Genomic DNA, 25,100 nt, shown 5'->3' on the forward strand with positions numbered 1-25,100 from the left:
CTGCGCAGCCTAGTATCAGTTAAAGAACATGGCACGCGCTATGTTCTCTTCACTAGCACAGTGGAGAAGGAGGGAGTCCCTCCCTCCCCACTGTGACACAGCCGCCACTGCCACCAATTGGGAGATAGCAGGGAGGAGGAGGGGGAGGAGCTGTGGCCACTGCGCCACCAATGAATGTAAAACATATTAATACAAGTATAGGCAGCGGTATCACAGATCCGGCGTCAATAACAGGGCATGCTATACGCGGCAATTAACCCCTCGGTGCCACATCTGAGGGGTTAATTGCCGCGGATTGCATGCCCTCTTAGGCTACTTTCACACTTGCGTTCGGAGCGGATCCGTCTGATGTTTCATCAGACGGATCCGCTCCGATAATGCAGACGTTCGCATCCGTTCAGAACGGATGCGTCTGCATTAAAACTTAGAAAATTTTCTAAGTGTGAAAGTTGTCTGAGCGGATCCGTTCAGACTTTACATTGTAAGTCAATGGGGAACGGATCCGCTTGAAGATTGAGCCATATAGTGTCATCTTCAAGCGGATCCGTCCCCATTGACTTACATTGTAAGTGTGGACGGATCCGCTCGCCTCCGCACGGCCAGGCGGACACCCGAACGCTGCAAGCAGCGTTCAGGTGTCCGCTCACTGAGCGGAGCGGAGGCTGAACGCTGGCAGGCAGATGCATTCTCAGTGGATCCGCCTCCACTGAGAATGCATTGGGGCCAGACGGATGCGTTCGGGGCCGCTCGTGAGCCCCTTCAAACGGTGCGCATGAGCGGACACCCGAACGCTAGTGTGAAAGTAGCCTTATTTAGGCCAGGTGCCGGGTCTGTAATATCGCTGCCGACACTTGTATAAATGAGTTAAAGAGGACCTTTCATGGGTCCAAAAAATATGAACTAAGTAGCAGGCTATATAGAGCGTGCCCAGGGATCTAAGTGCACTTACTATTATTCCTGGGTGCCGCTCCATTCGCCCGCTGTGCCCCCCGGTATTTTCAACATTCAGAGCAGGTAGGAGGAGACGCCAGTGTCTCTCCTTCTCCCTGACAGCAACACTTTCCAATCGCAGCTCAGAGCCAGGTTTTTTTTCCTCCCTGGCTCTGCGCTGCAATTGGACGCTGCTGCTGCTGGGGCTCTGATCGGTTACCATGGCAGCCAGGACGCTACTGAAGCCCTGGCTGCTATGGTAATCTGCCTGCTGCTGTGTGTACTATGCACAGGGCAGCAGGGAGAGTGTGAAGTCCTAGTCACCCTAATACAGCTCTATCGGGGTGAATAGGAAAAAGGATGAAAAGATCCAGGTTATAGCCCCTAAGGGGGGGGGGGGAAATGGTTATTAAATAAAAAATAAAGTTACAAAAAAAAAAAAAAAACAACACCAAAATACTAAAAGTTTAAATCGCCCCCTTTCCCAATTTTACATATAGAATTTACAAACAATAAAAAATAAACATATCGCCACATCCGAAAAAGTGTGAGCTATTAAAATATAAAAAAATATTTCCGCTCTGGTGAAGAAAAAAAATAAATAATCAAAACCGCGCAATTCGCCATTTTTAGTCACCTTGTCCCCCAAAAGATGTCACTGAATGTGAGCGGTATGTGGTGCTGTATTCTCCTATATGTAATGCTGGCTCACTACTGTGACCTGCATCTCATCTTCTCCTCCAAGTCCTTTTTTTAATTATATGCATTTTAAATTTGGCGACCAAAAATTTTTAATTTGGCTCCAACATTTTTTTTGTTTAGGAGCCAATGGCTCCTGGTTATTTTTTTTAGTCTCGAGCACTGACTAACGAACCTGATTCCTTTGAATCAGGTTCGTTAGTCAGTGCTCCAGACTAACGAACCTGATTCCTTTGAATTGTTTGTCGATCTGAACCAAGACATCTGTAAACTTACCCTAAAACGAAATTTCACCATAAAAGAACTAGCCCCTGCCAACCCACAGAAAGTCGGCACTTCAACCTCACACATCAATAACGAGATGCCTAAGGCTACTTTCACACTATCGGCATGGACCTCCGGCAGGCTGTTCCGGCGGGTGAACAGCCTGTCGGACCCGTCCTGCTGCTAGTGACAGTGTGCCTCTGGACTGTAGCTCCGTCCCAATTGACTATAATGGGGGCGGGGCGGAGTTCTGGCGAGGCACGGCAGCGCACGGAAAAAGGCTACCGGAATAAAACTAAGATTGCCCCATCAGAAACTAAGGATGACCATGTTACCAGCACAACTCCACTCCTATACCGTCCAATCTAAAAAATTAATTCACAATCTATCCCCTAGAGCGCAGAGGCCCCCATCTTGAGAGTTACTATAAAATGGTACTTGATTTTAGGACAGTGCTCACTTCAGATTGTGGTAAAACTCTCTCTCTAAACTAGAAAAAGCCTTAAATACCCTTAAAAAACAATAAGGAAATAGTATAAAAAATGCTGATAACGGCGGTGGAATCGTCATTATGGACCACAACTATTATCTAGCCATATCCTATAGTATTCTATCAGATCTTTAATACTACAGGGTCTTCGACAATGACCCTACAGGATCTGACTGAATTAGTAGAATTTGGTTTCACATCGGGCATCATCGACAAAAAAGATAAACAATTCCTCTCCACACTCCATCCATCAATAGCACGCTTCTATTTTCTACCCAAAATTCATAAATCCCTTGTCAATCCCCCAGGAATACATATCATATCCGGTATCGATTCCATCACATCAAGCCTTTCAGCTTATGTTGACAAATTCCTCCAAAAGTACGTTCAACTGCTACCATCATACTTGAAAGATACCGCCCACCTTATCAACCTATTAGACTCATTCCAATGGCACAGTGAATACATTTGGGTCCCTCTAGATGTCACCTCCCTATATAGCAACATTCAGCACGAGCTGGGCCTTTTGTTCGTTGAACATTTCCTTGGAACAGATCCCACCATGCCAGATTCCCAAAAATAATTCATCCTGAGAGCAATAGATTTCATTTTACATCACAACTACTTTACTTTCAATGGGGTATTTTACATTCAGAATAAGGGGACCGCAATGGGCACCAAATTTGCCCCCTCGTATGCCAATCTCTTCATGGGATTGTTTGAAGAACATTATAGTTTACTCTCCCATTCGAATATAAAATTCTTTCACCGTTGCATTGACGACATCATCTTAATTTGGGAGGGTAATGTAGAAGAATTGATATCATTTACTGAAAACCTGAATACTAAACAATGGGGCCTGACCTTCAGCCTTGAGTATAACCCCTACAAAGCCATCTTCCTTGACATCCACCTGACCTCAGTATCTGACAAACTAACTACAAAAACACATTTTAAAAAAGTTGACGCAAACAGTTATTTAGATTATAACAGCAGCCACCATTCAAAGTGGAAGAAAAACATCCGTTTAGTCAAATGAAAAGAATAAGAAGAAATTGCTCTGACAATAATACTATGAAGCAACAGCTCCACACTCTTCGAAACTGCTTTAGGGAAAAAGGCTACCCCAAAACACTTGTCAACGAGTCCATAAAAAGAACGATAAAATTAGAACAAAAAGAGGCACTAAAACCAAAATCAACTGAAATTGACAACCAAAAAGACCCTCAATTTAACCTCATTACCAGATATAATGTTAAACATGCAATGATCAGGCATATACTAACAAAACACTGGGGGATACTTTTGAAAGATCCCATCCTGAAAAATACACTACCCCTTTCCCCATCCATAAACTTTAGAAGGGCACAAACCCTGAAAAACATTCTCGCAACCTCTTGCCCTAAAGTCCGAAAAAGACAACAAACTCTCCTGCATAAAAGCCGACAACCAAGACAAAAAAGGGGCTTTTAAATGCAGAGTAAAAAAGTGCAAATGCTGCGATATGATTACCCATAACAGAAAAGACATAAACATCCCCGCCTCCGACGAAAAATTTGTCCTCAAGCACACAATGAATTATGGAACCAGAAATGCAATCTATTTACTACAGTGCCCATGTATGTTACAGTATGTAGGTAGGACCACGCAAACCCTCAGAGAGAGGACGAATGAACATCGTTCAGATATCAACCGCAAAACATTAACACATAGCATCCCGAGACATTTTCTAGACTATCATGAAAGCAACCCCTCTCTCCTCACAGTAAGTCCCCTAGAATGGGTTCCACATTCCTACCAACAACTTTCCAGAAAAGAGATGCACCGGATATATCGACTCAATACCTGATCCCCCTTTGGACTAAATGAAGCCCTAGAATATGTAAACTATTTCCAACAGTTCCCTACCATTGCAGATACAACATTTTCAAACATAACTTCTGCATCAAGAAAACCGGTTCGACCGTCTCCAACTTATCGTGTCACAAAATCACCTACATATGAATAATACCGCCATACCTGGATATGAGATGCGCCCCCCTTTTTTTTCTCCCAAACCTAATGTATAATATTTATCAGTGCTGAATATTATTAGGAATCACTTTTTTCCCCCAGTTTCACAGGTTTTTTTATGCTTCTTTTACTATATATATTTATACGTCTCTATATTATTTATATATCTTATCCCGTTTTTTGGGTTTATATAGTATTTATTTACTCTCATACATTTATACCCGACATCTTAGTATCATTGATATTTTATTCATATACCAAGTTTTTCGCGTCTTATTCATTCTTATTCTAATACTACTACTAATATTTTATCCATATACATAACATCTTTTTGTGCAATATAATTATATATATATAAATTTTTTACACTTATATATTTTATATAATCACATATATACTTATATGGATTTTTATCATGAGAAGATATCATCACTTCCGGTGCTGCTGACTCCGGGGAACGCTCCCTCTTTCCGGTTTCTTTTCTCACCAAGCCTGCCATGTCTTTCTCTCCCCACATAGGCGAAGCAGGTCACCTCCCAGCCCGCAATATTAGTTATATTATGTCTATATTGTTAAAACATTTACTGAAATACATTAAAGAACAAGTGCGTTCCACAGTGGAAGACATCACTTCCTGTACGACCAAAACTGGAAATGACGCCATCTGTCACCCTTTAGGCGGTATTTGTCTGTCTATCTCTATATATACCATGTGTTGTTTGTCATGTATATATCATTGCTTTATGACTTCTCCTGATGAAGGGGGACCAATAAGACCCTGAAACGTGTTGAGCCAGACCTGTTTTTACCATTAAAGGAATTAACAAGAAGCACCTATTGTGGAACTGCCGTTTCTTCCTAAGATTCTACGAGCGATCCAGGCGAGGGAGGTCAGTTTTGTGGGTGTCTTGAGCTTCATCCCACAAAACACCTCCCTGGTGAAGCGAGTCTTGTTTGGGTCTTTTTTCCCCCATTATTGTTTCTAATACTTTTATCCTCCTCCATATGGATTTTATAATATATTGCTCTATACTATTAAATTTAAAAACATATCACTTACAGATATATAGGTGGGTAAAAAATAAGTGGCTGTTGTCCATCAGCTAGGCCTCACATTAATTCCATCATTACCCCTAGCTGTTATGAATTACGACTAGGGGATTGGCGCCACCTCTGTGGTTATACACCCTTTTTATTCTCCTCTATGTCACTCGCCATTGCAGCGTCGGGAGAATAAAAGTTGGATTCAGTGGTCATTTAACCTTCCTGAAATCACTCAAGGTATGCTAAAACTGCTCCACTTGTCACCTGTACAGTGCTGTCAGCAGTTTTGAGGGGTTTAAAACTGCTGACAGTCACATTAAAGGGGTTATCCAACCCCTATAATGACCCAGGCACCTCATATAGGCTATACTTACTCCGCTCCCACGCATCGCTCCTAATGCACGGCCGCCACATTCTCTCTCTGTCGCGTGGATCAAAACATCTGGCGGAGGGGGGGGGGTCATAGCCAATAGCAGGGCACGACCGGGAAGAACCTCCCTAGCATCACCCATGATGCTAGGGAGGCTAGTCACCATCGCAGCCTGCTTTTGGCTGCCCCCCTCCTGGTCGATGGATGTTTTGATCAGCGCGATGGGAGATGCAGAGGCAGCCGTGTGGGGTGCAAGGGCGACACGGGTGCCGTGGGAAGTATAGCTTATATTAGGTGCCTGGGCAATAGGGGTTGGATAACCGCTTTAAAAGAGGACCGGTCACCACTCCTGACATGCCTATTTTAATAGCTCCCTGCATTCCCCATGTAATAACAATTCTGGAGAATCTATTCTGTATGTTGTGCCATTCCTCTATTATTTCTACTAGAAGTTATGAATGAATTGCTATTAGCCTTCAGAAAGGGTACAGAGGGGAGGTAACCAGTTGGGGGGGGGGTGTACCTGCGCAGACTGAAAATGGCAGCATTGATTGGATACAGTACGTCTGTGCAGCTTCTCCCCCCTAACTGGTTACCTCCCCTCTGTACCCTTACTGAAGGCTAATAGCAATTCATTCATAACTTCTAGTAGAAATAGTAGAGGAATGGCACAATATACAGACATAAGAACAGATGCTCCAGAATGGTTATTACATGGGGAACGCATGGAGCTATTAAAACAGGCATGTGAGGAGCGGTGACAGGTCCTCTTTAACCCCTTAAGGACATAGGACGTACCGGTACGCCCTATTTCCCGAGTCCTTAAGGACCAAGGACGTACCGGTACGTCCTAACTTTTAAATCGGGATTCCGGCGCCCGAGGGGTTAAACGGAACGGGATTTCGGCTGAAATCCTTCAGCCGGCATCCTGTGACAACGCCAGGGGGGGTGATGTGACCCCCCCGTGTCGGCGATCGCAGCAAACCGCAGGTCAATTCAGACCTGCGGTTTGCTGCGCTTTTTGCAGTTTCTGATGCCCGCGGTCCCTGACCGCGGGGATCAGAAACTTTTGAGTGCCTATAATCTATATTTTTCACCCCCCCTCTGCACCCCTGCATGATTTGATGCCGGCGGGTGGTGCGGGGGGGGTGTCGCAGGCGGTGGGGGCGTTGCGGGAGGCGGGCGGTGCGGCAGGCGGGATCGCGATCCCCCGCCCGCCTCCCCATGAACGATCGTTGGCTTCTAGTGGTTATACCAGGGTGCCAGCACATTGCTGGCACCCTGGTATAAACGGCTGACATCTGTGCAGATGTCAGCCGTTTAACCCTTTCCATACCGCGGTCCGTACGGACCGCTGTATGGAAAAAGTTATCTGTCATCGGTCAGGGAGCTCCCTCCCTCTCCATCGGGGGGCTGCTGTGCCTTTGCAGCCCCCCGATGGAGAGGGAGAGAGCCCCCAGAGAGCCCCCCTTAGCCCCGTGCTTACCCTTCCCCGTCTGCGAAGTTCTGAGCAGACGGGGAGGGTTCCCATGGCAACAGGACGCCTGCTCAGGCGTCCTGCTGTCCATGGTGCTGAACAGATCTATGCTGAAAGCATAGATCTGTTCAGTGTAAGTAAAATACAGTACAGAACAATATATATTGTACTGTACTGTATTATACAGACATCAGACCCACTGGATCTTCAAGAACCAAGCGGGTCTGGGTCAAAAAAATGTAAAAAAAAAGTGAAAAAAGTTAAGATAAAAAAAAAACATTTATCACTGAATAAAAATTAAAAAAATAAACTAAACTACACATATTAGGTATCGCCGCGTCCGTAACGACCTGATCTATAAAATGGTCATGTTACTTTCCCCGCACGGTGAACGCCATAAAAATAAAAAAATAAAAACTATGAGAAAATTGAAATTTTGCCCACCTTACTTCCCAAAAAAGGTAATAAAAGTGATCAAAAAAGTCGCATGTACGCCAAAATAGTACCAATCAAACCGTCATCTCATCCCGCAAAAAATGAGACCCTACTCAAGATAATCGCCCAAGAACTGAAAAAACTATGGCTCTTAGACTATGGAAACACTAAAACATGATTTTTTTTTGTTTCAAAAATAAAATCATTGTGTAAAACTTACATAAATAAAAAAAAAGTATACATATTAGGTATCGCCGCGTCCGTATCGACCGGCTCTATAAAAATATCACATGACCTAACCCCTCAGATGACCACCGTAAAAAAATAAAAATAAAAACAGTGTAAAAAAAGCCATTTTTTGCCATCTTACGTCACAAAAAGTGTAATAGCAACCGATCAAAAAGTCATATGCACCCCAAAATAGTGCCAATCAAACCGTCATCTCATCCCGCAAAAAATGAGACCCTACTCAAGATAATCGCCCAAAAACTGAAAAAACTATGGCTCTTAGACTATGGAGACACTAAAACATTTTTTTGGTTTTAAAAATGAAGTTATTGTATAAAACTTACATAAATAAAAAAAAATGTATACATATTAGGTATCGCCGCGTCCGTGACAACCTGCTCTATAAAATTACCCCATGATCTAACCTGTCAGATGAATGTTGTAAATAACAAAAAAAAAAACGTGCCAAAAAAGCTATTTCTTGTTACCTTGCTGCACAAAAAGTGTAATATAGAGCAACCAAAAATCATATGTACCCTAAACTAGTACCAACAAAACTGCCACCCTATCCCGTAGTTTCTAAAATGGAGTCACTTTTTTGGAGTTTCCACTCTAGGGGTGCATCAGGGGGGCTTCAAATGGGACATGGTGTCAAAAAAACCAGTCCAGCAAAATCTGCCTTCCAAAAACCGTATGGCATTCCTTTCCTTCTGCGCCCTGCCGTGTGCCCGTACAGCTGTTTACGACCACATATGGGGTGTTTCTGTAAACTACAGAATCAGGGCCATAAATAATGAGTTTTGTTTGGCTGTTAACCCTTGCTTTGTAACTGGAAAAAAAATATTAAAATGGAAAATCTGCCAAAAATTTGAAATTTTGAAATTGTATCTCTATTTTCCATTAAATCTTGTGCAACACCTAAAGGGTTAACAACGTTTGTAAAATCAGTTTTGAATACCTTGAGGGGTGTAGTTTCTTAGATGGGGGTCACTTTTATGGAGTTTCTACTCTAGGGGTGCATCAGGGGGGCTTCAAATGGGACATGGTGTCAAAAAAACAGTCCAGCAAAATCAGCCTTCCAAAAAACCAAACGGCGCACCTTTCACTCTACGCCCTACTGTGTGCCCGTACAGTAGTTTACGGCCACATATGGTGTGTTTCTGTAAACAGCAGAGTCAGGGCAATAAAGATACAGTCTTGTTTGGCTGTTAACCCTTGCTTTGTTAGTGGAAAAAATGGGTTAAAATTGAAAATTAGGCAAAAAAATGAAATTCTCAAATTTCATCCCCATTTGCCAATAACTCTTGTGCAACACCTAAAGGGTTAACGACGTATGTAAAATCAGTTTTGAATACCTTGAGGGGTGTAGTTTCTTAGATGGGGTCACTTTTAGGGAGTTTCTCCTCTAGGGGTGCATCAGGGGGCTTCAAATGGGACATGGTGTCAAAAAACCAGTCCATAAAAATCAGCCTTCCAAAAACCATACGGCGCACCTTTCCCTCTACGCCCCGCTGTGTGGCCGTACAGTAGTTTACGGCCACATATTGGGTGTTTCTGTAAACGGCAGAGTCAGGGCAATAAAGATACAATCTTGTTTGGCTGTTAACCCTTGCTTTGTTAGTGGAAAAAATGGGTTAAAATGAAAAATTAGACAAAAAAATTAAATTCTCAAATTTTCTCCCCATTTGCCAATAACTCTTGTGCAACACCTAAAGGGTTAATAATGTATGCAAAATCAGTTTTGAATACCTTGAGGGGTGTAGTTTCTTAGATGGGGTCATTTTTGGGTGGTTTCTATTATGTAAGCCTCGCAAATCGACTTCAGACCTGAACTGGTCCCTAAAAATTTAGTTTTTGTAAATTTCTGAAAAATTTCAAGATTTGCTTCTAAACTTCTAAGCCTTATAACATCCCCAAAAAATAAAATATCATTCCCAAAACAATTCACACATGAAGTAGACATATGGGGAATGTAAAGTCATCACAATTTTTTGGGGTATTACTATGTATTACAGAAGTAGAGAAACTGAAACTTTGAAATTTGCAAATTTTTCCAAATTTTTGGTAAATTAGGTATTTTTTTGTGCAAAAAAATAATTTTTTTGACTTCATTTTACCAGTGTCATGAAGTACAATATGTGACGAAAAAACAATCTCAGAATGGCCTGGATAAGTCAAAGCGTTTTAAAGTTATTAGCACTTAAAGTGACACTGGTCAGATTTCCAAAAAATGGCCTGGTCCTTAAGGTGAAAATGAGCCCGGTCCTTAAGGGGTTAAGCTCCAACAGCGTCACCTGTTTTTACCTTATAGTTGTTAAGTAAAGTGTGACCAGCAGTCAGTCTCCACATACATGTGATTATTGTTTATGGCCAACTTAGAGGGGAAATCATCCTCCAATATGTCATACACACATATATAAGGAAATCCCATTTCAGAATGAAAGACTCTACTGTCTCTTACACCCTTTTAGGACTTGCATTATCAGATTTCCAATAGCAAGTCTTTTACTCTAAAGCAAAGGTCCAATCAAATCAATTGCAATGTGTCAAGGTTTCCAGCAGTAGAAACCTCTGAGCAGCGGCAGAGGGGTACACGCTGTCTATACGGCCCTAAAATTATCCTTGTTCCTTTATCACAGATGCACATTTGACATATCAGAACATCGTTTTTAGTGGAGTTTCCCTTTAAAGAGATTGTCCACTCCTTTACTATTGATGACCTATCCTCAGGATAGGTCATCCATATCTGATCTGCTGGGGTCTGACACCCTGCACCCCACAATCAGCTATCTGGAAGTAGAACTACATAGCTCCATCCACTGTGTAGTGCGATTACTGCAGCGCTGTGTACGAAAGCAGCACTGCACTAACCAGCTCCGTCCGCTACCCAGTGGACGGAGCAGTGTAGTTCCAGGGACTACTTCTAGTGCCGGAGCTACTCCCAAACATCTGACTGGTGGGCCTACGAGGTGTCGGCCCGTACGGACACTGGTGGTCTATCCTGAAAAGCGTGACCAACCCCTTTAAGTTTATCTTTATTAATAAAGCTGGAAAGGACCAAGAGGAATACATAGAGATTTTCGGTAGAATGAGGGCAGGATCATTGCACTTTTATTTGACAAACCTGCAAGGATGGCTTTGTGCGCCTGAAATTCCTGACCGGCCACACACAAGCAGCAGTCTGTAAAGCGAGAGTTCTCCCATAACCCTCCGAGCTCATCAGCTAGGCGACATTCTGGTACTTTCACCATGTTCATTGTGTTCTGACCGGAGATATTTACAGAGTCCTGGACCACGCTGACCTACGGAGCATGACACACAGGTTATGGCGTTAATCCCATGAACTCCCCAGAGGTTAACTACAGTTTTAAAGGAGCCAATAAAAGGTTTGTCCAGTCACACAACTTTCAAATCTACTTTACGTTCCACCATTTTAAAGAGAACACATTGCCAGCAAAGAATAGAACCATTCTAGGGAAAACTATGACACGTCTCAGGGTACTTTCACACTTGCGGCAGAGTGATCAGGCAATCTGCATGCAAACGGACAGCATTTGCAAACTGATCCGGATGAGGATCCATCTCACAAATGCATTGCAAGAACGGATCCGTCTGTCATACGGACAAACGGATCAGTTTCTATTTTTTTACATTTTTACCGGAATGGATCCGGCATTGCGGTATTTTGAATGCCGGATCCTGCACTAATACATTCTTATGGGAAAAAAAATGCCGGATCTGTTCCGGATTTTTGGCCGGAGATAAAACCGAAGCATGCTGCGGTATTATCTCCATTCTGAACAGTCAAAAAGACTGAACTGAAGACATCCTGATGCATCCTGAACGGATTGCTCTCCATTCAGAATGCATTAGGATAAAACTGATCAGTTCTTTTCCGGTATAGAGCCCCCTAGGACGGAACTCAATGCCGGAAAAGAAAAAGGCTAGTGTGAAAGTACCCTCACTGGGGCAAGTACAACTGGAAGCAGCCTGGACCCCACTGACACAGTGTAACAAGCTATCGGCACAGAGGAGAGATTTTTCCTGCCGATTGTCTAGACTGGATACAATTGTACCAAACTTTCAGGTATGAGAAGTATTAGGACTGTACCAGTTTTCAGACTTTGTAAAAATAAAAAAAATCCAGGAGACGTCTTGTAGAGGAAGTAGAACGCTACGGAATTTTGTCATATGATGATTAAACTTCATGGCCCAAAACTGAACAACCCTTAAAAGGGATTCGCTGCTTTGGACAATTCCTTTTTTATAAGGGTTCCCTGACAGTTCCTGCTGTTGAGAACCCACCATACCTTCCAATCCTTAGAATAGGTCATGAATATCAGATCAGTGGTGGTCTGAACCCTGGCACCACTGCCAATCAACAGTTTGAAGGGGCTGCGGCCAGTTAATAGTAACCAAACACAGTGCCGTACTTTGTATAGTGGCTGTGCTTGGTATTGCAGCGCAATCCAATTCACTTGAATGGCACTGAGATGTAAATAGGCGATGTAACAGCCAATCGCTGGGGTGCTGTGAGTCAGACCCCCAACAACTAGTCCTGGACAATAGGCATTTTATTAGCTTGCATGAAAAAAAAACCTTTATTATAGTCCATACCCCTCAAAGCAGAATCTATATAGAGGGGCTTGGGTTCAGTACAATTGCATACCTCACAAAACAGTGTCAACTTGTCATCCGGGAGCAAACCATTGGCCTCATCAAGCAGGAAATCCCTACGAATGAACTTCTTAAAACCCCAGTCCTTCCCCTGGACAAAGCGGTATGCCCGCTGACTCTCTGAAAGAGAACACATGAAAATACGATGACACTGAGGCCAAGAGAAAATGACTGGAATTAGAACCGAGATAAACTAAACTACATACCCATCGCCTTAGTCTCTTCCCCCTTGGCATTGAGGATGGAAAATTTAAATTTGGCGCGCACCTCACTTTTTGGACAACTGACTAGCAGCAGATAAAGAGACAAATAGTCCTTACTTTCTTCATCCAAACCTTTAGGATTTACCCGTAGGCACCTGCAGTTAAAGGAGGAGAACGAGATATTATCATCCATCAGCAGATGCCTCTTCATCCTGCTGATCATGGGGCTATTCACCAAGTCAGACCTCCAATGATCACACATTGTTGGTGTAGGACAGGTCTTCAATGATAAAAGGGCATCTGTCAGCAGATTTGTACCTATGAAAATGACTGACCTGCTACATGTGCACTTGGCAGCTGAAGGCATCTGTGTTGATCTCATTTATTTATTTTATAGACTTATATAGCAGCGCTTTACAGACATTAGCAGCCAACTGTCCCCAATGGGGCTCACAATCTAAGGTCCCTATCAGTATGTCTTTGGAGTGTTGGAAAAAACCCACGCAAACATGGGGAGAACATACAAACTCTATGCAGATGTTACCCTTGGTCGGATTCAAACCTAGGACCCCAGCGCTGCTAGGCACCAATGCTAACCACTGAGCCACCGTGCGGTCCCATGTTCATATGTGCCCGCATTGCTGTGAAAAATGATGTTTTAATATATGCAAATGAGCCTCTAGCAGCAATGGGAGCGTTACCATTCGGGTCCATTCACACGTCTGTAGAATGGGTCCGCAATTCTGCGGAACGGGTGCGGACCCATTTATTCTCTATGGGGATGGAATGGATGCAGACAGCACACAGTGTGCTGTCCGCATCCGCATTTCCGGAGCACGCCACCGATCTTCCGGTCTGCGGCTCCGGAAAAAAATAGAACATGTCCTATTCTTGGAGAAGAATAGGCATTTCTATGGGGGTGCCGGCCGGGTTTACTGCGGATCCGCAATACACCACGGATGTGTGAATGGACCCTTAGTCAGTTTCATAGGTACAAATCTGCTAACAGGTGCCCTTTAACCTCCTGAAGACAGCCTCCTATTTGGAAATTTCAACAAGGGTATATAAGATTTCATGGATAAGTGAGTTTTCTTCCTAATATATACAACGAAAAGTCTAATAGGCGAGAACATTTAATAATCTATTACCTATCAGGTAAACAAAAATCCTATATACTAAGTATTAGAACAGCTCCCTGTGCTGTCCCACCAATAAAGCTTGCTGATGGTCTGGTGGTCCGACTCTGACTAATCAGACAATGATGGCATATCTAATCCATAGGTCATCCATATTATTGGTAGGAAGCCTCGTTATGGTAGTCTGTACTCTGTAAATGGACCCCAGGCTGCCATAAAACAGCCTGTGTCTACTTAGGGCCGACACCAAAGCCATAAGAGGACTTTAAATCCATGAAGCTTTCTGATTGCACAATCAGAAAGCTTTTTGCCAACCTCTAGTGGGCAATTTAGATAGTAAATTATAATTTCTGGACTATTTCTGCAGATCTCAAACGTGTATCAGTGCGGGGAGGCTGCAGAGAGCCGTGCTCTTACCATTTCAGTTTATCATTGGCTCCTGATGAGAACGTAGAGCTTTTGATCACTTCGCCCATTTCCTCTCGGCAGAAGCTGAAATTATTGATTGTCCACATGTATGAAAACTTCACAACTTTTATCTGTGGTGAGAACAATTCCCATTCTCAGTTATGAAGAGGAGATGTCAACTGAACCTTTCTGTTATATGGTGGTTGGTAACTCACCTGAGTATAACACCAGCTTTCAGCCACGGGACCACTGGACATCTCAGCCGGGGGAGGGGGACTTGGAACTCGCGACATCGCCAGCTTGGAAACGTTTGTGGAGCGGAGAAAGGAGCCCAAAGGGCCTTCTCCTGATAGAAAAAAAATATATCAGACCTTTAGGACAATCTGCGTTTGACATATGTGTAATGACACCCAGAGAAAGAAAAAAAAAAAAGAAAAATCTATGGTATATTTAATAGAATGTCATATTATGAAGAAGTGGCTATGGCTCTGCAATACAGAAACCTTAAAGGGGTTTTCATGGACTTGGATATTGATGGGGGGCTGACAACCCTGCAGTCCCACCGATCATCTGCTCCGTCCACTGTGCAGTGTAATGTAGCACCCCAAGTGAAAGGGAGCTGAGCTGCAGTATACTGCTACCAGAAACTACACAGCCTGATCGGTGGGATGCTCGGTATGGGACCCCAGCCAATCTAATATTAGTGATCCAAGTCCAAGAAAACCCCCTTTAAATGGGTATTCCCATCACATGAAGTGGAAATCCTTGGAATAAGCGTTGCTTCCCTTTCACTGCACAGCCCACATTCAAGAGAATAGGACCGGCTGCGTTTTCCTGTCCAGTCGGGTGCACCACTGTGCCGGTTAAACTTAGAAGTGGACATATAATTATACCAGTGCTGCTGATCCTTCATTCTCAGTATTGTGGAGGTTCTAGACATCAGATGCCACCAATCAGAATGTGGTGGCATGTCCTAGTGATCCACTCTCACTTTATACGGTGAGAACACCAGTTCAAAGTGTATTTGAAGGTAGAAAGAGACCCTGACTTGTCAGCGGGTTCTGTTCTGACACACGCTGTTATTTGTGGCTGTGACCACCATTAATGAAGGGGCTGCAATACTCTGCAGAACACTATAAGGCTCCATTCACACGTCCGTGGTGTGTTGCGGATCCGCAACACACCCGCCCGGCACCCCTATAGAAATGTCTATTCTTGCCCGCAAGCTGCGGACAAGAAAAAGACATGTTCTATCTTTTGCGGAGCTGCGGACCTGAAGATCGGGGCCGCGCTCCGCAAATGCGGATGCTGACAGCACACTGTGTGCTGTCCGCATCCATTTCGTCCCCATAGAAAATGAATGGGTCCGCACTCGTTCCGCAAAATTGCGGACGTGTGAATGGAGCCTAACTCTTCGGTTCTAGACATCTTCTAAAGGCAGAGGAGAAGAAAGGCTGTAGACTTACATTACAGTATATGGCTTGTATTCACCTCTCAGATGAAAGAGTCAGGAACCAAAGGGCTACAGTGCTTTTCAAGGCACCACAGTCCTTACATTCGAGGTCATCAGTGGGTGACTATGCCTGGACCTCACAGCTAAGAGTTAAAGGGGTTGTCTCATCTCAGACAATGAGGGCATATTGTTAGTATATGCTCCCATGGTCTTATAGGTGCGTGTCCCACCGCTGGGACCCAAACCTATATTGAGAACGGAGCCCAGCAAAGTGGTGGCTGGAGGACTCCGGTCTGGCCACCACCAAGCACTCTCCCCATAGAAGTGAATGGGAGCGCACCGTGTATGACCGGCCACCATTTACATTTACTTTTATGGGCCCAAAGGAAATAGCCGAGCCCCATAGAAATGAATGGAGGGAGGCTGCGCATGCGCAGTGCACCCTCCTCGACTTTCGGAGTTCCGTTCTCAATATAGGTGCGGGTCCCAGTGGTGGGACCCGCACCTATCAGGCAATGGGGGCATATCCTAGCGATATGCCCCCATTGTCTGAGATGAGACAACCCCTTTACCTATTATACATTTCATAATGTAGCAACACATGAACTGTCTTGCTACATAAACAAGGGAATGCAATGAACAAAACCTTGGGGGACAAGACCCAGCTACTGTAACCAATTTGTGACGCGTTTTGGGTCTGGTCCTATAAGATTTTGCTTCCACGCAATCTGTGTACCAAGAGGACTTCCGGGTTATCACTCCTTTCATTTCTATGTGTTCAACTCACATTAAAGGGGTTGTCCCATTCCGCCGTTTCCACAGTGATCTAAGACTAAGCGTCGGCCACACGGAAAATGCAGAGTGAACTATCGCTCCCCTATATCTGTAGCTCTCATTACAGTGAATAGAAGCTACATACAAAGCATAGCAGCACAAACTACGCTGCTTCTATAACTCCTGAGTTACGGATATTGCATAGATTGCTATGCTATTTTCGCAACTCTTCTTCAACGGGAGCTACAAGAACAGTGGAGCGCAGGCCTGATCTGCAGTTTCCCTGCAGCCATTCTCATCTCACTGTGGAAACAGCAAGGTAGGACAACCCTTCCAACTTACCTTTCAATACCGTAGAAAACTCAGAGCAGCCACTGTACAAGCAGTTGTCTCACAGACGATTAAATTCCAACCCAAGTCCTTAATGACAGTGACCTTTGGAAAAAAAAAATATAAAAAAAAATAGCGTTCATGAATGCACTGCGCGCTTTACATTACCTAGGGTATATCCTATTAAGTCATCATTGCCGAGTGACATCACCACAGCCGGTCGGGCCAGTCAGTCGCATGCCCCACATATTTTCCCCTGCATGTATGTGGTTTAGTGCATCAAATATAATCAAGCGATGATAAGGGAAACATAAAAAGATCTATAGTTATGAAGCGTAGATACCGCAGGGGGGAACGAAGAGCAAATCTAATCCACGGTATATGGAGGTCAAAAACATCACAGAAATCACAAAAAAAGGGCAAAACAGAAGGATTAGAAAAATGCATAACCGCGCTGTACTACTATGAAGATATACGACGAGGCGCCAGGTACGGCTGATCATCTGTATTACGCTATATACCTTCCCCTAGAGGTCCGGCAGCCGATCATCACATCCTCTAAAGATATTATGTGAAACAATGTAACTAGTGACAGACACAGCACTACACACACAAGCACTATACCTCTGTATTGACAGTATTATTTCAGAATACTGATCACCCCACAAGCACAGGAAGTGTTCATTCCAAGTATTAATAAGCTGTCAGTTCTTGGTTCGTAGCCCCTCCCCCTCAGGTTCCCAGGGGCCCCAATTCACTCCCCTTCGAACTACGCAGTACCAATACCCGAGTAATCCACAGCACCCCCTACTGACCACTGCCAAAGGTCCCCTAGAACCTCAACAGGCAGGGCGGCTCACAATGTGGCAGCATATGGGGAGCAAGGAATGCTCACTATCTGGCAGGAGAGAAACCCTGCAGAGCTGCACGGCGCAGGCGTAAGCCGATAGGCGGTAATGCGCTTGCGCAGACCCATTATCGCTGTTTCCTCCATATGGGGGAAATAGTAGACGCTACGCAAGCGCAGTTCAAGCTGAGGAGGAGGGGGAAACGCGCCTGCGCAGTACAAAGTCTGACGGAGCATGCGTAATACTATATGAAAAAAAAAAAGGTAAACACGGCACATGCGCATTGCAAGTTTATCATGGGATACCTACCGGTTGCCTTGTTGGGGTTTGACATCCTACTGTGTCAGTTAACGCGAGTGACCAGCAAAGGGTCCGGTTCGTAACCGCGGAAAGACAGGATTTCTGCGCTGCCGGTACTGGACGCCACACATACTAGAAGGGACGTGCATCGCCAGTGACGTCATCGCGCACCCTGGGCGAGCCCTCCATGAGAACTGCGCATGCGCTGTAACTTTCCCAGTTTTTCCTAGAAGGAGGAGGAAGAGTTTTCCAGTGTCCCCTCATCAGCTCATCCTCAGGTCACATATTTTTCAGCATGGTTAGTCACAGCTGGAAAACCGAGGAGTTAAAATGATATTAGCAATCAATACAAGAATGGAGACTAACAGACAGATCGCTTACAGCCCTTTAAATACATTATCTAGAATGGATTTGGGAGAAAACAGGAATATATAGGGTTATCGGTTATAACAAAGACTTATTTGTACTACTTGTTTGTGTCATCAGAAAATTACCTATCGTTTATTTTTATTTTTTTATGTTTAACATATTTAGAATTTTTGATATTTTTAGCTTTCCATTTCAGTATCCATATTTAAACACAAACCATAAAATCCTGCAGTTTTCGCACTGGCCACTAAGTCTAATAATTGTGCTTCACTGTGATATTTGGTTCTGCTGGGGCAGTGTATTATACAGTGGTTATAAAGTGGTTATCCAGGAATTTGATATTGAAGACCTGTCCTGGGGATTAGTCATTAATATCGAATTCCCGGGTAACCCCTTAAAGCAATCGCTCATCATGCAAATCCATTTTAATCTATAATATTTCACTGATGATAGGATACTGGCTTCACTGACTTTCTATTCGGTCATTGCTGTTATAGTGAGTCCCTCGTGCACTATTAGTATTACTGATCCCTTTGTGAGGCCTCGTGCAGTCGTCTGTATTCTGCATCCATGACCCATTCCTTTCCATGGAGCCATGCGCACATCCGTGTGGCCGTTCTGCACGTGTCCTGTTGCAGTATTGCTGTATGCGGAGTTACCAGAAATAGTGATTCCTCACACCTGCAGATACTGGCCCGGAATCCCACCAAATGGAACAAAGCAGTAGATGAAGGGGTCACCAGGGCTCTGTTTCCTGCGCCAAGCCTGCTTCTCCTCCGCTTTCAGTCCCCCCTGGATGGGAAGTCTGATGTGCCGTCTAAGGCTAGGTTCAGATCTCTGGTGCATAGAGCAGCAGACTACCAGAGTAACTACACTGCTCAAAAAAATAAAGGGAACACTTAAACAACACAATGTAACTCCAAGTCAATCACACTTCTGTGAAATCAAACTGTCCACTTAGGAAGCAACACTGAGTGACAATCAATTTCACATGCTGTTGTGCAAATGTGATAGATAACAGGTGGAAATTATAGGCAATTAGCAAGACACCCCCAATAAAGGAGTGGTTCTGTAGGTAGTGACAACAGACCACTTCTCAGTTCCTATGCTTCCTGGCTGATGTTTTGGTCACTTTTGAATGCTGGCTGTGCTTTCACTCTAGTGGTAGCATGAGACGGAGTCTACAACCCACACAAGTGGCTCAGGTAGTGCAGCTTATCCAGGATGGCACATCAATGCGAGCTGTGGCAAGAAGGTTTGCTGTGTCTGTCAGCGTAGTGTCCAGAGCATGGAGGCGCTACCAGGAGACAGGCCAGTACATCAGGAGACGTGGAGGAGGCCGTAGGAGGGCAACAACCCAGGAACAGGAGGAGCACTGCCAGAGCCCTGCAAAATGACCTCCAGCAGGCCACAAATGTGCATGTGTCTGCTCAAACGGTCAGAAACAGACTCCATGAGGGTGATATGAGGGCCCGACGTCCACAGGTGGGGGTTGCGCTTACAGCCCAACACCGTGCAGGACGTTTGGCATTTGCCAGAGAACACCAAGATTGGCAAATTCGCCACTGGCGCCCTGTGCTCTTCACAGATGAAAGCAGGTTCACACTGAGCACGTGACAGAGTCTTGAGACGCCGTGGAGAACGTTCTGCTGCCTGCAATATCCTCCAGCATGACCGATTTGGCATTGGGTCAGTAATGGTGTGGGGTGGCATTTCTTTGGAGGGCCGCACAGCCCTGCATGTGCTCGCCAGAGGTAGCCTGACTGCCATTAGGTACCGAGATGAGATCCTCAGACCCCTTGTGAGACCATATGCTGGAGCGGTTGGCCCTGGGTTCCTCCTAATGCAAGACAATGCTAGACCTCATGTGGCTGGAGTGTGTCAGCAGTTCCTGCAAGACGAAGGCATTGATGCTATGGACTGGCCCGCCCGTTCCCCAGACCTGAATCCAATTGAGCACATCTGGGACATCATGTCTCGCTCTATCCACCAACGTCACGTTGCACCACAGACTGTCCAGGAGTTGGCAGATGCTTTAGTCCAGGTCTGGGAGGAGATCCCTCAGGAGACCGTCCGCCACCTCATCAGGAGCATGCACAGGCGTTGTAGGGAGGTCATACAGGCACGTGGAGGCCGCACACACTACTGAGCCTCATTTTGACTTGTTTTAAGGACATTGCATCAAAGTTGGATCAGCCTGTAGTGTGTTTTTCCACTTTAATTTTGAGTGTGACTCCAAATCCAGACCTCCATGGGTTAAAAATTTGATTTCCGTTTTTTAATTTTTGTGTGATTTTGTTGTCAGCACATTCAACTATGTAAAGAACAAAGTATTTCAGAAAAATATTTAATTAATTCAGATCTAGGATGTGTTATTTTTGTGTTCCCTTTATTTTTTTGAGCAGTGTATATACAGCATAGCCAGATACCGCCGGGAACCAGTGGATTCCCCATTGACTATAATGGAATCCAATGGGGATATGGCTTTTGGCCAGACAAATACCAGTGCGTCCAGTCAAAAGTCCACATTTATGCTGGAAAGCTGCCGGATCTCCATCAGATCCCATTATAGTCAGTGGAGATCTGGCAGTGTGCGGCGGGATCCAGCTATGCCGGATATGGTATCTCTGGTAGGCTGTTCCTCTGCTGGAGATTTGAATGTAGTCTAACATGCATGTCACCAATGCTGGCCAATCAATGACGTGTGCAGGCCGGCACATCACCGCTGAGGCAACTGATTTCCTGGCTGCGGTGACGTGCACATTAGGGATTGACCGATTATCGGTTTTAACGATATAATCGGCCAATATTCAGGATTTTGAACGTTATCGGCATCTATTTTGCCGATATTCCGATAATAAATCAGGAACACGGATCGCGCTGCTGACAGCGCTCTCCGTGTTCCCTCAGCAGCACAGGGGATAAGGAAGCAGTGTATCCCTCCCCCCTGTGCTGCTGCTGCCACCAATGAGAGGAGAGAGGACAAGAGGAGGGGAGGGGCTATGGCCACTGCGCCACCAATGAAGATAACTCTCTCATTAAGGCCTCTTTCACACGACCGTTTTTTTTTCCGTTTTGCGGGCCGTTTTTTGCGTTCCGTATACGGTCCGTATACGGAACCATTCATTTCAATGGTTCCGCAAAAAAACGGAATGTACTCCGTATGCATTCCGTTTCCGTTTTTCCGTTCCGTTAAAAGATAGAACATGTCCTATTATTGCCCGCAAATCACTTTCCGTGGCTCCATTCAAGTCAATGTGTCCGCAAAAAAAACGGAAACACATAGGGAAATGCATCCGTATGTCTTCCGTATCCGTTCCGTTTTTTGCAGAACCATCTATTGAAAATGTTATGCGCAGCCCAATTTTTCTATGAAATTACTGTATACTGTATATGCCATACGGAAAAACGGAACGGAAACGGAAACACAACGGAAACAAAAAACGGGACAACTGATCCATTTAAAACGGACCACAAAACGCTGAAAAAGCCATACTGTCGTGTGAAAGAGGCCTAATTCATATACAGGAGGCGGGAGCTGGCTGCAGAATCACATAGCCGGCTGTCTAACTCAATGCCAGGTCACTAATGCCCTCTCAATGTGTCGCAGACGTTGCCTCCCACTGACACCCACTCGTCCAAAAGGGGCCTTAGGAGCCACGGGGGAGGTACTGGGGTCTGTAATAGGTGGGCTTGGGCTCTCTGGAAGGTTGGAAACGCCCTGCTGGGCTCTTTGTGGTTCATTTGGATATAGAACATAATTTTCTGGGAACTTTGGGGGTCATTTACAAACAGATATACGCCACTTTTTCCCCTTTTCCGTTGCTCACGCCAGGTCTAAAATAAGGGGGCGCGGCATGGGTGGGCAGGTAGGCCCGTCTCTTTTTATCATTGTCTATGCTATGTTTTAGGCACAGAAAATGGTCTAAATACACACCAGCAAGGGAACTGGTGTACATTTAGATAAGTGTAAAGGCCTCTACATAACGTAGATGGTTGAACCGCCAGCGCAGGAGAGACAAAGACCAGCGATTCAAATGCCCCCCCTTCGTATATAGAACAAATCACTTTGCACATAGAAAAAACATTGTTTTCTTGCGATTACGCATGCATAAAATAAACCACGTTTGAGTGCACAACAGCACTGTAGCGTTCGCTACATAGGTCACATATTGCTGACAGATTCCCTTTAAAACAGTATTCATTTGAATAGAACGACGATGCCATGAGCTGCAGTACCAGGCATGGCCACATGCAAATGTACGGTGCTGTATGTGCCAAACAATAAGAACACAGAGCTTGATCAAGTGCCGCCATCCCCCTCCCCATAGTCTAGATAATAGTATTCAGATGACAAATTATCAGTCATCTCTCACAGAGATCAAAGCGCCGTTGCCCCCGGGGTCAATTACAGTCACCAGAAGCGGCATCAATATGAGGCAAGCACAATGGTTAATGGAGATAAATAAAGATAAATGACCATGATCCTTAACGAACAGCGAGTCTTAATAAATACGTAACCGCGACTTCTCTTCTGTCTTGTATGTCATATTCCCAAGAGAGATGAGAACAATATTCCTGCCATTAGGTCACTTTGCTCTAGCTTAAAAGGAAACATTTAACAAGTTGCTGCCATTAGAGCACAGCGCTCCTTCGTCAGAGGCCTCATCATCCATTTAGCGGACCATTTCATCTGCACAGTGTGGTCTCCAAAGCTGTCTACTTAAAGGGGTCGTCTCATCTCACAAAGATGTGTAATGACCTAATACAAGTAACTTACCAAGATACTCTTATCTTACAATAATGCTCATCGTTTTCCTTGTCTTTTTACACAGCTCGTCTCTAGGCAATACTCCAGCGGTGGCTGCGCTTGCGCTCAGATAGGAAATAAAGTTGGGCTAGTCTCCCGAGCATGCGCATTAGCTCCCGTCCCTGGCCCATATGACGTATGGATCTGACACCGTGCTGTGCCCAGGTTGCTATAGTTCCACTGAGCCGAGCTAGGCTGCTATTGAATCAGTAGCAGCCTCGGGAACACGGACAGGTCATTGCCAGTCATGTTAGAATGTACTGCCCCCCTAGAGCACCAGGAGACCGGGCCTGCCACGCTGAAGACAGGAGGTGAGACAACCCCTTGAATGGTGCATTAAAATGCAAAATAACCGTCCCTATAAAATAAAGCTCCAAATTAAAGGATAACTGTCATATTTTCACTCAAATTTCAATTTTCATATATGTTGTTGCTGCTGTGGTGATAATCCATAATCACTAATTATTGTGTTCACATACCACTTGTTTATTAAGATTCCGTCCATAGCAACCGTTTCTCACAAGACTTCTTTCTGACTATCTTCTCAAGATGGCCACCGATGCCCTTACCCTGAGGCTAAGACCTCCCTCCCTAACTACCCAGAATTCATTTGGCTCATCTTGGGAACGCGCAGCCTCACCCCAACCAATCGGCTTTCTCCAGACTTAAACACGCCCTCTTCCTCCTGAGTAATCGCAAACTTTTATTGCAAATATTCTAATCGCTAATTTTTATTGCGAATAACGGCACTATCCCGGTCCGACAGGAGCGTGCACGCAGCGATCGGGACTGCCCACTACTACTGTCCTCCGTCTTCTGTATATAGAAGATAGGAGACGGAGGACACCTAGGAACGCTGTTTTACCCCCACCCCACTGAAATGCCTGGGGGAGGAAAGAACATGCTGCAAATACTAGGTGACTCAATACCTATACAAAAGTATTAACGAGGGAACTAAGGTAAACTTAGTCAGACCAATCCAATTACATAAAAAAAATATGACAGGCTCCTTTCACACGGGCGAGTATTGAGTGAGTTGAACGCATTGCACCCGCACTGAATCATGACCCATTCATTTCTATGGGGCTGTGCACACGAGCGGTGATTTTCACGCATCACTTGTGCGTTGCGTGAAAATCGCAGCATGCTCCTCTTTGTGCGTTTTTTACGTAACGCAGGCCCCATAGAAATGAATGGGGTTGCGTGAAAATCGCAAGCATCGGCAAGCAATTGCGGATGCGGTGCGATTTTCACGCACGGTTGTTAGGAGACGATCGGGATGGGGACCCGATCATTATTATTTTCCCTTATAACATGGTTATGAATACAGAATACTAAGTAAAATAGGGCTGGAGGGGTTAAAAAATAATTAAACTCACCTTAATCCACTTGATCGCGCAGCCGGCATCTCTTCTGTCTCCTTCTTTGCTGATTGCAGGAAAAGGACCTGTGGTGACGTCACTCCGGTCATCACATGATCCATCACAGGTCGTCACCACAGGTCCTTTTCCTGCAATCAGCAAAGAAGGAGACAGAAGAGATGCCGGCTGCGCGATCAAGTGGAGTAAGGTGAGTTTAATTATTATTATATATTTTTTAACCCCTTCAGCGCTATTTTACTATGCATTCTGTATTCAGAATGCTATTATTTTCCCTTATAACCATGTTATAAGGGAAAATAATACAATCTACAGAACACCGATCCCAAGCCAGAACTTCTGTGAAGAAGTTCGGGTTTGGGTACCAAACATGCGCGATTTTTCTCACGCGAGTGCAAAACGCATTACAATGTTTTGCACTCGGGCGGAAAAATCGCGCATGTTCCCGCAACGCACCTGCACC

The 25,100-nt window shown here is 44.7% G+C and overlaps 1 protein-coding gene across 4 annotated transcripts in view; it reads right to left on the bottom strand.

Moving 5' to 3' along the window:
* Nucleotides 1-18,251, bottom strand: part of LOC121004436 (speckle type BTB/POZ protein) — a 44,905-nt gene extending 26,654 nt beyond the window's left edge. Inside the window, exons 1-7 of one of the 4 annotated variants that reach the window (XM_040436648.1) lie at nt 18,089-18,251; nt 16,944-17,036; nt 14,590-14,720; nt 14,384-14,505; nt 12,834-12,985; nt 12,620-12,747; nt 11,075-11,252 (exon numbers count right to left, since the gene is read on the bottom strand). In XM_040436648.1, coding sequence (XP_040292582.1) covers nt 11,075-11,252; nt 12,620-12,747; nt 12,834-12,985; nt 14,384-14,505; nt 14,590-14,667 — 658 coding nt within the window. In that variant the 5' untranslated portion in view covers nt 14,668-14,720; nt 16,944-17,036; nt 18,089-18,251. Of the gene's footprint in view, nt 1-11,074; nt 11,253-12,619; nt 12,748-12,833; nt 12,986-14,383; nt 14,506-14,589; nt 14,721-16,943; nt 17,037-17,099; nt 17,188-17,555; nt 17,877-18,088 lie in introns of those variants that run through there. The other 3 variants (XM_040436647.1, XM_040436646.1, XM_040436649.1) reach the window with 3 other exon arrangements.
* Nucleotides 18,252-25,100: the final 6,849 nt, after the last annotated feature.

The sequence above is a fragment of the Bufo bufo genome, chromosome 6 (genome assembly GCF_905171765.1).
Source record: "Bufo bufo chromosome 6, aBufBuf1.1, whole genome shotgun sequence".
NCBI classification, from domain to species: Eukaryota; Metazoa; Chordata; class Amphibia; order Anura; family Bufonidae; genus Bufo; species Bufo bufo.